The 14,864-nt window shown below is 38.0% G+C and overlaps 1 protein-coding gene across 6 annotated transcripts in view; it reads left to right on the plus strand.

The window, feature by feature from the left end:
- CLASP1 (cytoplasmic linker associated protein 1) overlaps positions 1-14,864 on the plus strand; it is a 189,457-nt gene that overhangs the window by 137,458 nt on the left and 37,135 nt on the right. For all 6 annotated transcript variants that reach the window (XM_062578537.1, XM_062578539.1, XM_062578541.1 and 3 more), the window contains 4 exons: positions 1,783-1,846; positions 3,663-3,826; positions 4,755-4,833; positions 6,141-6,284. In XM_062578537.1, the coding sequence (XP_062434521.1) occupies positions 1,783-1,846; positions 3,663-3,826; positions 4,755-4,833; positions 6,141-6,284 (451 nt within the window). The remainder of the gene's footprint in view (positions 1-1,782; positions 1,847-3,662; positions 3,827-4,754; positions 4,834-6,140; positions 6,285-14,864) is intronic.

A 14,864-nucleotide genomic window follows, 5' to 3' on the forward strand; every position in this document is an offset into this window, starting at 1 on the left:
TCCTCCTTCATACCGCTTCTTTTGGTCTGACTCTGTAAGGGCTCCCAAGTAAGGTCGTCTCAATAAAACAAGGGCTAGCATGTCTCTTAAAGAAATGTTCTTTTAGTGCCTGTTTCGCATGTGCATTGTTACCTTGGATCAGCAGATTTTTTAAAAAAGAGAGGCTCACTGTCTCCATGTAACTCTTCTCCAGTGGGAAGTTTCATTAGAATAATGAAAAGGAGCAATCGCACTGAGCCAGGAGAGCATTGTAGAACAGTTATTTTGAGACAGTACAGTCTCCATCCTGAGTGAAGCTGCCAGCTTGCTTTGGCATTGTTATAAAGACTTTATTTCTCTACATTCAACTCCTAGGAAGAGTATTGTCTTTGTGCCCTTTTAAAACTTGATCAGCCTTCCATGAATAAATGTATTTGAAGGGGAGATGGGGGCAGGGGGAGGGGGGGGAAGCCCAATGTTACTTCAGCAAATTAACAATGTCGAACAATTCAACTACCAACACATTCTGACCTATTCTTTAAAGCCTATTTTAATGTTATATATATGTTGATAGATTGTAGGATTAACATCTATCTGATAAAAGGGATTGATTATATTGAATATCAAGATTGATATTCAAGGCCCACCTGGATGCAACCCTATCTAACATGCTCTAGGTGATCCTGCTGAGCAGGGAGGTTGGACTAGATGATCTCCAGAGGTCCCTTCCACCTTATTGATTCTATGACTCTAAGATGTCAATGACTGTTCTCTGAGCAATCAATGTGATACTGCTTGAGCAGGGAGGTTGGACTAGATAGGTGATCTCCAGAGGTCCCTTCTAACTTCAACCATTCTGTGATTCTGTGAATGTGCATTTTGCCAGTTGCTCTGATTTCATAGTAATTGGGAGAAAAGTACCTAATACCATCCATAGTTATGCAAATGTTACCCGTCATCTTGCTCTATTTTCATTTGGACTGTAAACAGGTAAAACTGCCTTGGAGGAAAACTTTTAGTACATTGAAAATCAGAGGTTTGGCACCAAATAGTTTTGTGTTCGATTCAAGTTCAGTACCTTATGAAAGGGACCCATGGAGTATTCCCCTTTTCCTCTTGTCTAAAAAAGGCATTATTAAGTGCTTACTAAACTCCTGCTAATAGGAACTTGCACTTAACGCCTTGATTTAATTCTCTTCTGACTTACTAGGTTGCCTGCTCATTGATCCGTCATCCATTTATATATATATGCCTTCTCAGTGCATTGTCTCTTGCTCTGAGTCAGTTCTGGTATCTGTTAATACTCTCTGATTCTAGAGATTTCAGTGAGGCTACTGGTAGTTTAGAAACAAATATTTATGGTTAGTATCTACCCCAACAGCATATGGGTTCTTTTTGTACTTGAAAAATGGAATTCCCTAGCACAAAGGAGACTGAGAAATCTATTCCTTGGCTATAAAAGGGAAATGTTTCAGTGAACGGGCAACCTTGACACAGGCAGAAAGTAAATACTCCTGGACACATGCATTTTAGGTTGTCTTCTGCAATCTAGCCGCAGGAAATAGAGGTGCTTGATTTTGTTTTTAAATCATGTTTATTAGATTTCTTAACATATGCTTGGTGTTCCCAGCGGCTAAGCTGGAATGCCAGACATGGCTTTGCCTAGATAGAAACCTTTAAGAAGTTTAACTGAACCTTTAAATTAAGAAGATGAAATCTTTTTCAGCTGTTACTTTTTTTTTTTAGCTTATTTGCTGCAACTGGACTTTTAGCATTAATACAATGTTTTATTATGTATTTTAGCCGAGTCGAGTTAAAAAGGCTATGTGAAATATTTACTCGCATGTTTGCTGACCCTCACAGCAAGGTAAGATCACAAAGGCTTGGCTCATTCTCTTACATTACCATACGTGCACATTTGACATTGTTCCAAAAGGAATGATTTGTATTTCTACCCCTGCCATCTGCTGGGGGAAACTGGCATTTATAGTCAGGAGATTTATCTGTTTTATGTTGAAGGGATGTCTTGCAAAGAATCAGCTCCTCTCCTATTGGTAGGACTTGGTTGCTCAGTGCTTCCCCAAGAACTTGCTGCTTTTGAGAAGTTAGCTACCAGAGCAGTGCATTCAGTTTTACCTGTACTTCTCTAGGGAGTTTCTTGGTGATGCACAAAAGAGTGAGGTTCTTGAAGAGTAGTAAGTCATAGTTCAGCATCCTCTTCACTGGAGTTAGATACACCAGGAATATTTATAGAATCTCACCACAATGTTGTTCTGGATCTTTTCAAAAAATACAAACAATGTCAGTATTATAATCACTTTGCCTTTATAACACTGTTCTTTGAAGGTGAAGGCCATGATGTTAATTTACATGCATCTTCTAAAAAGAAACAGGGAGAAATGGGGATTTAGGGAGCAGGGAGGTTGGACCCATAGGTGCTTTCAGGCTCAGCACTCTTCTGTTGGCCTATAAGCAGGATCAAGAAGATGTGGGAGAAGGAAGATTTCTGTTTCTTCCTGAGGAAGCTTGCTGGATCTCCTTGATGGGAACCAGAAATGGCTGGATGAAAATGCCTATTGTTGTGTTAAATACAATTTTAAAAAGGAGTCATCATATAAATACTTGTTTATATATTACGTTTATATAAGTTTATATATAAGTAGCTCAGACTACTTGGTAAACTAATTCTAACAAATGATTGCCAGGTGCAAATTCTCTCAGCAGACAGGTTATTTTAGAGCTTCCTTTCACAGACCTACCTCAAAGTGTGCATTTTTGGTCATAGCTAGTCTGGACCAACTGGACCACAGATCTGATCTAATGTGGCAGTTCATATCTGTAAAGTCTTAACGTTTTTGGTTCTCAAAGTTCAGTCTGTGTCATGGAAAGTATGTTTTCTGTGGCACTGCTGATCTGTCATCTTCATTAATTTTACAGAATTATCACTACAAATGTGTTAGTTGTGTTGTTGGACAACTGCAATTCTCAGTCACTAAATTACTATAGCCTAGTTGTTCAGAATCTAGTCTTTCATAAAAGTACAGTTTATTTTGCCTTTTGTCCTTGCTGAAAACTTGTATTAGAGATGACGTGGGACTGAATCTCAGAAGTTGGAATAAATTGAGGAGTGGAACAAAGGAAAAACACTATGAAGATTGCATGCAACTATAGAAATCAATCCAGCTCTCCTGACTTGTTGACTTTAAAGACATTGCTTTCATGAGAGAGGATACCGAATTTGATCCAATATATATAGAGAGAGATAAAAAATGTTTTAAATAACTCTAAGAAAAAGAGATTTTATTTTAAGAAAATGTAAACTTTACATGAATGCGTCTTTTATTTGTTGACAAACTGCATCTGAACAATCGGGCTGTTGATCACTGAGTGCTAACGAGTGGTTTGTTTTGTTGCATGGCCTGCTTTGCGGTGGAATTCACAACAGAGAGTAAGTGCATTCTCCCCCTCTTCCTTCATTTGTTTAATGTGGTATTTTAATATGGCACAATCTAGAGTGTATTGTTTGTGACCCCCCCCCCCCAGGAATGTGGTCACTAAAATCATTCATTCATGAAACTGTCTATAACAAAGTCATCATGAAACTCAAATAATCAAGGAGGGAGGGGTTTATAAATCTATTTATAGCCTAGTCTGTTTTCCTGTGACATGCTTTTTGTTCACAGGTCTTCAGTATGTTTTTGGAAACGCTGGTTGATTTCATCATCATTCATAAAGATGACTTGCAGGACTGGCTTTTTGTTCTCCTGACGCAGTTGCTAAAGAAAATGGGAGCAGATTTGCTGGGGTCTGTGCAAGCCAAAGTTCAAAAAGCTCTGGATGTCACAAGGTAGAGTACTCAGATGGTGAAACTTATGTAGGTATTCTCAGGATTACAAGAAGGCACCTAATGAACATCTTAACCCACGAGTCCAGTATGTTTTGAGGGATGGATCTTGCTGAATACTAGTATAAATGAGAATAAAATCGTGTCATAATATTTAAAGCACTGAACTCCAAGTGCATACACATTGAAAAATCTTGAATTAACAGAATTAATCAATTTTACATTTTAGGTGTTGTCCTCTGAATTTATCTCTGTAGGAAAAAGCATTTACTTCAATTTTCTTTGTTTGACTCCTTAAAAAAAAAGGGGGGGGAAGGGCAAAAAAAAAATATTTACAGTGTTCAAAAAGTGACTGATGTTTTACTACAAAGTGCAGAATGTCTTACATGTGTTCAAACAGCAAATATTGATAATGTAAAGAAAAGATCTTGAATGCTGCTGCTTCCTTGCACACCTGTTCAATTCTGTAGTCCATGTTCTTTCCTAAGGATGTCTACCCTAATAAGACATCCTTATTATAAAGTGCAGCTAATCTAAAAAAACTGTAAGACTTTGGTGGGGGCGGGGGGAGAGAATTAAAGAGCGAAAGAGATACAAGAAGAGGAAAGAAGAGATCAAAACAATTTGTGAACTCTGGGGAAAAGATAAAACAGTGTGCTGTTATAAGGGAACAAAGAACAGCCTGAAGTAGAGAAGTGATGCAGCAATATAAAAAAAGCAGAAGTGTAGGTATATTGACTTAGCAATTTTTGCCAGTGTTAATTCAATAATCCTTGAATTAAAACTGGATCCTTGGATGTGAAGATTTTTTTTTTTTTTAAAAAGGGGGGGTACATATTGAACTCTCATATGTGAACTTCTGTGTGTCAGATGAATTTAGTCCTGATCATTCATGTTGCATTAAGTTTTTGCCTTTGTTTTCTTTGGACAGGGATTCTTTTCCATTTGATCAACAATTTAATATTTTGATGAGGTTTATTGTAGATCAGACCCAAACACCAAACCTCAAGGTCAGTATCAAAAGCCTTTACAATGAAGCATAAACATGATTCTCTTCATTTGCAATGACAGGTGTACTTTAAAGTATAGAACTCACGGAAAGATAATTATAAATACTTGTATGATACAATATAAAAAGTACATTGGCAGCTCTGATTCATTTTTGCAGTTGTTTGCGTATTTTCATAAGAAATATGATTTCTAAAAGTCTACACTTGAGAGTAACTCAATTCTCATCTCCTGAAGTGACTTCCAGTAATACCTAGGCTAATTTTTTTTGAGCATCTCAAGTTAGACACATGCCTTGTCAGAATTACAGTAAGATTTTTGACTTCAGCAAGAGTTAGCAATCAGTGTGCTTTTGGAATCCCTACTACTGCCACATACAAACACTCTCCCCTTCCCCTCTTCATTTTAATACACTAAAATATCTTTTAAAATATTGCCTTGTGATTCATCCTAAGTCTGTAAGAGTTGGGCTTTAGGTATACTGGAAAGTTTTGGAGTGAGGTTTAGAAGGGGAAAATTCTAACTGTAATCTTGGTGGGGAAAAAAATGGTTATACAGGGCAGGAGAGACTAGAGCCCTTACCCTGGACAAGTGGGGAACTGGGCCACTAAGTATGCAGTCACAAGTACTTGTTGAACTGAGCACACCTAGCAAAAAGGATTGGCACATTTAGGTTTAGAAGGAAGAACATCAGTGTTCTGCTATTGAGCCCTGTTAAGGGAGTACAGTCATTCAGCCTGTCCTGAAGGAAATTGCTCTTTCAAGGTAATAGGAGCGCTGGAAACTCTGGAGATTGTCGCATTTCTCTTCCAGAGATGGGAACAGAAATAAGAATGTAGGAATATACAGAGTATCAAATCACTGGAGTGTTTTCTTTCTGATCTTCAAAATCTTAGCTCTTTGGAGATTCTAACCTCAACATATATTTGGAGACCATAAATTAAGTTTTGGCATCTGAAATAACCCTGAATATAAGAGAGAGACCGTAAGACATTAAAATGTTTGATACTGATGCAGGCAGTGTGGTGGAGTGCTGATTTGCTTATGCAAATGCACAAGCAGACGTTTTTTCAAGCCAGTTCTGATGTACCATTCCAGACTGTTATTATACAAAGTTAATCCTTGGTAGAAAGTTGCTTCTAATTTGAGATCTGATATGGAGATGTTACAGGGATTCTTTTTTCTTTGCTCAATACATGGGTCTGTATTGATCGAAGATCAATTCAAAACAGTCTGTGGTGATACCTGTTTACCATTAGATAATTCTATGTTTTGCCAGTTTGTCAGGCTGACAAATCTCACTTCTCAGGTGAAAGTTGCAATCCTGAAATATATTGAGTCCCTGGCAAGACAGATGGATCCAACAGACTTTGTGAACTCCAGTGAGACAAGACTTGCTGTATCTAGAATTATTACTTGGACAACAGAACCAAAGAGCTCAGATGTGAGAAAGGTAAGCCAAAATACTGGAGCATTTGCAGTAGTTGTTGTTCTTCCTTAAAAAAAACCAAACAAACAAAAAGCAAAACAAAACAAAAAAAAAAAAAAAAAAACAGTTGTAAAGACAATTTAGTTAGATTCTAATTAAGAAAAAAAAAAGTATTTTGCGTTCCTTGCCCTCCAAACTGAAGTGTCAATTCAGTAAAGACACTCTTCATATTTTTTTAAAGCTGCTCAGCTGTGTGACTTTAACTACTATGAACAAGCAAAAAGAGAACACGATTTAAACAGGCACTTGTTACTGAGCAGTCACATACCTGCAGTATTTTGTTTACTTAGATAAAAAGTGCTTTGTAGACTCGAAAGAAATGTAGTGTGACTTCTGTGACACAGTATTTCTAAAGGAAAGAAAACAAATCAGTAAGCTGCCAAGGACTCTCAATTCTTTTCTTTTTAAAAAAACATTGTGTTTATCTCAACTTGGAAAAACTTGACGCATCTGGGTCAGGCATAGATAATACAGTTAACTTGTTTCTTTTCTTGGAAGTGTCAGGTAAGCTAATACAGAGCAAATAACAGATACTCATCTGTCCCAAGAGAAAAGTGAGACTGTTTCATGTATCTGGCATCTGTAACACAATTTAAAATTACCTTCTTTTCCCAGCTCAAGTACAGGAATAAATTCCAGTAGGAGTTGTGGGTTTTGAGAAGTACTTAAACTAAGAACTCTTAAGCATTTCAGAATGTAGAAATTGTATGAGATCTCTATACTCTACATGTTGAATTATTGCTAGAATAATATTTCAATATTTTATAACTTTGCCAATAAAATTATTTTTGTTGATTATTTGATTTTAATGATATGGACACTGGCTAAGAAAGGTGCTGCTACTGCACCATATCTGATGACTGTCAGATTTCAAGGAAAGTTTCTGTGTGCATGCTGTGAGCTTTCTAGTGTATGTTTTATCAGATGTAGAGGAAAATATCTCACTTAGACTTTCTGCATAGGTTATTTACACCAGTGTGACTGAAACTTGCTTCTGCAAGATGGTCTGTCTCTGAAAGGAGTGACTTTAAATCCTAGACTTAAGTCTGGAACATGCATTTCCATTGTGGGGCTCTGTTAACAAAGTCCGAATTAAATAATGGGGAAAGAAACTGCTTCTCTGTTACAGTTCAGATAAACTCCAAACTACTTACTCTGGCAGATAAGAGCACTGCAATTTATTTAACTAGAGATATATACTGAAAGCAAAAGGCAAAATCTCCGTGTTGCTCAGCAGAAGGAATATTTGACCATTAGGGGTCATCATTGCTGCATGCAAAATTGAGTGAAGAGTATCTCTGCAGCAGCTGAAAAGCAGGTTTGGCTGTGAAGCTGCAGGACGCGGGGAACGCGTGTTCACGACGCAGTGACCATCCCTCTTATCCACTTCCAAGACTCTCAGAGCTCAGGTAAAACTACCAGGAAACTTCACTTGAGCAGTACCTGGGCAAGGGTCAGAGTGCCTTGGGGGCTGATAAGAGATTACTGAATCTAACTTCTGTTTATTAAACCTGAATGTGACTACTGCGTATGCCTCTAGTGCTGGTAGCGCTCAAGTGTGGTGGTATTCCACAGTTTTGAGCTAATTTAGGCTATTAAGATGAATGCAGACATGATCTTTATTTCATTATGCTGTTGGTGTACTATGATTTTATTAAGAACATACTGCACACTGCCGGCTTTGGAAGAAACATTGTGGGGAAGGATTTATAAGCAATCATTGGCCATTGTCTTTGTGAGGGCTATAGTTAACAGACTAATAAATTCATTATGCAATAACGAACTGGATTATCACAGGCCAGCCCTGACATGTAAGTGTTCTGAAGAACACAATTTAAAAACAGTTTTGGAGACTATCAGCAGGAAAAACAGTACCAATTTTTCATATTAAAAGATTCATTTGTATAACTTAAGTGTCAAAAGCTGTTTTTTCTCCTCTTGGAAGGTATTACCGCCCTCTAAAAATGAGGGGACAGTTGCAAGTCTGAGGGAGAGGGAGAAAAATAAATCAGACTTCAAACGCTCAGGCACTTGTCAGAATGCCAGAGAGGCCTTGGAAAAATTGTAAAATGTAGGAAATGTGGGACTTTCTCAGTAGTGACTGCATTGAGACTATCAATGCAATCAACTGTGCGTTGACAGGAGCAAACTTTGGTACTGAAGAGTCCTGGCTGACATAGTCCAGTCCACCTGTACCCGTGCAGCTGACTTGGTGGAACAGAAACACCAGTGCTGAGCTGCCTGTGAAGGCAGAAACTCTTCCTTACAAGAAATTTAGTCCCTCAGTAAATGTGCTGTTAATGTAAATATCTATCTGTGTCATAGTCATGCTCTTCCTTCTGGAGATTGCCTCTGTAAAGCAGGTGCAGGTAAAGGCGCATTCATGCTGATTAGTTAAAATATAAACGTTCCAGTGGTAAATGCTCACGGCTGTTATGTGCACACAACCATTAATCGTGCAGGTTTTATCCTGCGGCAGCAAAGGAATCTGTCAATGAAATGGATTACATTATTAATCAGTAATGGGACCATCCTTCTGTTACTGTTAACTGTACATGATGGTCATGGAGGTCCCAGCCCTGTGGTTATTAAAGTATTGGAGAAAAATGCAACCTAAGGTGACATCTGATCCAAAGAGCTTTTTCAAACTGAATGATACACCTATATTATATCTGGTACGCCCATACAATGATTTCTTAAACATACGTAATGATCATGCTTAACCTGTCTGCAATTGGACTTGGATGACAGACCATATTTAATAGCTACGGAAATCAGAAACAAACTTAGCCTAAGAAATTGCTGTTATGCATAAAAGAGTTTGTTTTAGCATGAAATGGTATCTGTAACTAAACACAAGCTCTGTTATCACTGCTGTGTATAATAAAAAACAAAAAGACATGATGTACTTTGAGGAGTGTACAGTTGGCATCACGGTGAGTAATTGACAAATATCTCAATGTCTCGGGGCAGAACCCATTTAAATTGTTGACAGGGGTGGTAAATTATGTATAGTGAAAATTATTGCCATGTTTTATTTTTTAAAATAAAGTGAGCTGCAGAGTGTTATGGGTAAATATTTTTTCCTTGTTTTAAAGATAGTTAACACTTAACTTGCATTCAAGGTAAATACTGTTAAGACTTATGACCTGGAAGCAGTACTGGAAGAAAGGTGAAAGGTGTTTGTCCTCTCTGTTAAACAAAAGCTTTTAGGTAGAAACAGATTGTGCTGCATCGTATACTTATATGGAATGTGGTTCAAATTTTGCCTTCAGGTGCAGTGAATTGTGTATGTGAGAGCATGTGTTGGTGAGTTATGCACACACAGCCAATTTGTCCCCAAGCAAAGACACATGCATGATATGTACACCAATGAACAGAACACAGATCATGATTTAAGAACTCTAGTCTTGATTGTGTTAGTGTTTAACCATGTGTGAATCACTTTACTTTCCTCTGCCTTGGTTTATTTCTCTATCACGGGGTGTCAATTCTCTCTCTCTTTTTTTTTTTTTTTCTTTTTTTGAAAATGTTTTGGATTTGATGAAATCATTCTACAAAAGCCATTTATTGCTTTTGGCACAAATGATAATGCAGATAGATGACTGGCGTTGAGGATATTAAGTTATTAACTTTACTATTATCACTAATATTGCTGCAAAGTTATTGTGCAATCCTTACATAGGCAAAACTCCCATTAATTTTGGATTACAGGATTGGACTCTGTGTGGGAGAATACTCTGATCTTGGCAAAGAGCCATCAGCTTGAGAATAGAAATTAAAATGAGATTTCTAATTTGACTCTGGCCTAAGCCCTGAGAAGCCTTGTGCCCAAGGCTAAGGGGAATGGGAATTTTTATTAAACGTGGGTGTTCAGAACTAAGAAAGGGGGCTGTCTCATCTCTAGGGGCACCTGGGATTTTAGTGCTTAGAAGGAGTTTGTGTAGAGGTTGAAAGGGAGCAAGACTCTTCAAGGTGAGGGGTCGGTGATGCTGCCCGCTGTCTTGGTAATCAGCCAAGCTCTGGTCTTAACAGCGACAGATCTGTAGCACGTGATAATGATTTGGCCCACTAATCTCAAGGAAGAAGTAATTTTTTCTTCCGTGCCAAATGTCCTACCTGACTTCTCTGTTGATGAAACACATGGGTAAAAATAAGTTCAGGCTTGTAAAATAAAACTCCCATTATGGGCAACGTTGTATCCTGTACATGGCATCATATTTTGCCTTCCACTTACATAGCTAGGAAAACACTTCTTTCAACTATCCCACTTCTAAACTGTGTTTTAACCAAGCTGTCCTTGAGCGTAGACAATGAATGGGACTCCATAAGACACGAGAGCATTTGCAGTGGATCCAAAAGCCCAAGTGAGTGTTTGTATAACTTGGATTTACATTATGGTCGAGTCCCCCTTGGAATACCTGTCCTAAACAGTGCCCTCCTTGGATTGTCACTGATTTGTGGGTGAAGTCTAGAGATATGCAAAGAAAACTATCTGATATCAGAATTACTTCCAAAACTGATCTATTAGGACATTAGGACGTATTACAACAGAAAAAAAGAATCAAAGAGAAAGCTGTAGACGGCCAGATTCATGCTCTCAAACAACCAAGGAAGGGTTTTTTTTTTTTTTTTTTTTTTTTTTAATAGCAATCCTGGATGCCATATTCCAAGAAATTGATGTTTTCACCACAGTAAGGAAATTATATCTAAAACCTAAAGAAAGTTTGGCTAAAATATTGCTGCAGCATCTCTACCAGAACCTGTGATAGACAGGAAGACTGCTAAGGAAACAAAATCAGACTCCTTTGCAGTTTGATGTCAAAGGAGACCTCTGAAATTTCTCCTGGAACTTTGTATTTTTCTATTTGGGGTTAGGCTGGTTTGAGCAATTCTGTGACGTGAAAGTTGTGCTGAAAATGGACTCCTGAAGATTCTTAGCTGAAATGGCATCATTCATCCTTAACAGTGTTGGGCAACAACTAGTGCTGGTTGTGTTCTTTTTGTGAAGCAGCAGCAGAGAGGACATTTGCAGAAGTGCTTTTAATAGCAAATTTTTTAATATTCCTCAGTAGGTCAGGCCTTGTCTTTCCGGACTTGAGGATTGTCTGGCTTTCTTGTAATGTTCCTATTTTAAAAAATGCGTGTTTCATTGACTCCATGAAGAACCAAGTTAACAGAGAATCGGGCCTGAGGATTTAATCTCAATTTCATGGAGTTTTAAATAGCAGTATGTCCACACTGCTGAGTTCAGCTGCTTAACAAAAGGATATTCTTAAAGAAGTCAGACTAGAACTAAATGCTCAGAGGAACAATTTTCAGGGTTTTTAACATAGTCATTGTTAGGAAAAATAATGTAATTCATCAAAAATGGTGCTTGGTGGATTTCTGTAATTACTTGCTTTAATGCTGCTAGAACAAAAAGGTTCTCAGTGTCCTAGCTGTGTTTCCAAAATAGTAGCTGTCGTTTTCTGTTTGTTTTGAATTTGAAGCTACAGAGCTATGAGAGTGCAAATATTTTTAGTGTATGCAGTGTAAGAAAAATAGCTTTTCTGAACAGTAGTGGCCAGAAAATCATCACATGCCTGTTGGGTAACATGGTCACATGCGTGGGTTTCCTTAAAATGGCTGTTGTATTTATACAGTCTTCTCAACTCCTTTGTATTGAAAGCAGTTTGTCATACAAGCAGTTGCATTTTCTCAGTTTGCTTGAAACTAAGAGCTAACGCTAATGTGAGATAATTCATTATTTCATAGAACATGTGCACTCATGCTTATGTATCTGTGCATAATGTTTGTACATGCCATGTATATAAATATACAAAAACCTATATAGGTAGAGGTGATGCATCATGTTCTAATATGAGGACGAGAGGTTTACATGATGCATTGTAAAGTCATCACATAAATGGATCATTGGCTGCTTTCGCTGCACTATGATGGATAAGTCTCCCGTACTTATTCTAGCATTTCAAACCACTGTACAGGTTGAAGTGCATGTCTTTATTACAAACTACCTTCAAAAAATGCTTCTTTCTTAGCCTACGTGTGGAAATTTTCCCTCAAAATTTGGACCTGCATCATGTCAGGCTTATTATTTAAGCTTCTCGTTTCTCAGTAGAGTGTAATTTTTGTTGCTAGTTCTGTAAATAAATAGAATATCCTGGGGTGGGGAAAAAACCTGTCTCTGGAAGAGTTACCTTTTTGTATGGAGCAAAGTTATTCAGAGTAACCTTCATCTCCATGACTTCTAAGAGTAATATCTGGTTCTGGAAATGTTTGTCCTGGAGATAATGAACCTTTTTTGCTGTAGTCTTTGCTATGGCCAGGTGACAAAAGAACAATAGACATAAGGAGTTTTAATCCATTACAGAACTATAATAAGTATGTGATGTAAAAAGTATGTAAAAAGTATGTGATGATTCAGTGCTGTATAGTTTTGCTGGCACTTGCCTGAGATGCCATTCACAATGTAGCCACACTTTGACACGTCACGCAACAATGTATGACTTACAAAACCTTTTATGCTATGTTAAGTGTGTACTATATAAAACACAATGACAATGTGGATTTAATCTGTATGTGAATTCTGTATATAAATCTTAAAAACAAATTCTTCCTTTTCAGGATATGGATGTAAACAGAATAGTCTAATAGAAATCTTTTGGGAAAATTATATATTTAAAAACTTGATTTCAAGCCAGCATACTTGGATTGTGAACTGATGAAGCCATGGTGATTTGTGCTACCATATCAGTAATTTGGGCATCTGTAATCTTCTGATTTAGACCCAAAAAGGGAACAAGCAGGAGGTTTGGTTTGGCAGATAGTTTATTAGCTTCGTGCCAAGCTAAAGCTTAATTGTCTGCTGAAAAGTATACTTAAATGATGCTTGTTTAGAGCCTGCAAATATGAGTAGATGTGAATTAACTCTTAATGTTAGATATGCTCATCAGAGGAGGTTGTGAGAGTATTGCTCTATGCCAATATGTGTGCTAATACAAGCTGCTAATGTCACTGCTGCTTCTCAATCTAAATGGTTTTATGTTTTATCTGCACTTTAGTATAACTGAAGGGACATGAGAGAGAGAGAGTTGCTCTGTCCTGGTAGGTCCTGCATTGTTAAAAACACATTTATCTTAGACTGGATGGTGGAATAAATAATTCATATATGGTATGATTGTACTTCTCAAAACTGAGAAGACATTCTTGTCAAACTCCCCCCAGATCAATCCCAGTATAAAAGGTGTTTGTAGAGGGTGTTGACCTGTTAGGCTGATGGTTGGGCTGGAGTCGGGAGTTTGCATGTTCTTGATTTTTATTTGCTCTGAGCATTCCAAGAGACACGGATAGATACAGGCGGACGTGAGCTCCTCTTCCAGTGCTCCTGGCTGGCTGGATGCGAGCCCTGTTGTCATCTCAGAGCAGCACTTTGCCTAGGCCCTACATCTCAGCAGGGTTTTCCAAATGGCTGTGGAGGTGATCGGTAGGTTGCCAAAGCGAAGCACTGCAAAAGGGTTAAGGGAGGATTTGTAAGCCTGAGAACTGTGGCTGAATACTTTTAAGCCTAGTGCTGCCCTCTGCTGAAAGGAATGCTCTTCTGGTTAAGTCAAATATTTATGCTTTTTAGTTACTTGATAATATGCAAGTGACTGATTAAAACTGTCTTAGGCAAAAAAATAGCATATATACTGTTTAGATGATTTAATTGAAATTATGTTTTCTCTAAATAATATAAACTTTCCTGTTTGTCAAATCCAGACCATGCATAGTTGGGTAGGTGAGGATTTGCCAGCTAGGACAACTACAGCTTCCTCAGGGCCTGGTGAAGGAAACTTGGAAGAGAAATGTAAACAGGTAGATTAAATGCCGTGTGCGCTAATCACACTAATCTTGTTTGCAGTCTCAACTCAACCATCTAGCTGTGCAGAGACCCTGCCTGGGAGCCTGAAAAAAACGTGTCTGTCTGTTAAATAACTTCTTGGCTTTGGTGTGCTTTTCTGTTAACTGTGTTCTTGTTTGCAGATTGCTTTTGTGTCTTGGAAACAATCAGAGGTTGTGGTCCTCTGCTCTTACAGGGGTGTGTCGTGAGCCTCTTGTCAATATAAATTTGAGCAACTTGCAAACTGCTTTCATGTAGCTCGGGCACTGACAGCTTATTCTGCTTTGTGAACCAGATGAGCTACCGAGGCTGTCATGAGGCACTTGTGTGAAGCTTGGGTCAGGTCACTGACCACGTTTTCCCCTTAAAATCAATGGATTTTCCCAGTTAGCCTTGATCTTTTTGCTTAATAAGCCCACACTTCTTTAAAGGGACTTTAATATAGTTCAACTAAGTTACAGAGGTTACTGGATTTTTATGAATCTGGCCATCACTCACTGTCATTTTTTTTAAAAAAAAGAAAAAAAAACCTACCAGAGTATTTGTTTGTTTAGCAGCTGATGCTGTTGGACAGCATAACTTTTGCATTGGTGTCCATATGAAAGTTCAGGAGCTGCTACTGGGCTGTGCAACCTGATGCCTAGTTGCAATGTTATAAAGAA

Source organism: Rhea pennata, chromosome 6, assembly GCF_028389875.1.
Source record: "Rhea pennata isolate bPtePen1 chromosome 6, bPtePen1.pri, whole genome shotgun sequence".
NCBI lineage: Eukaryota > Metazoa > Chordata > Aves > Rheiformes > Rheidae > Rhea > Rhea pennata.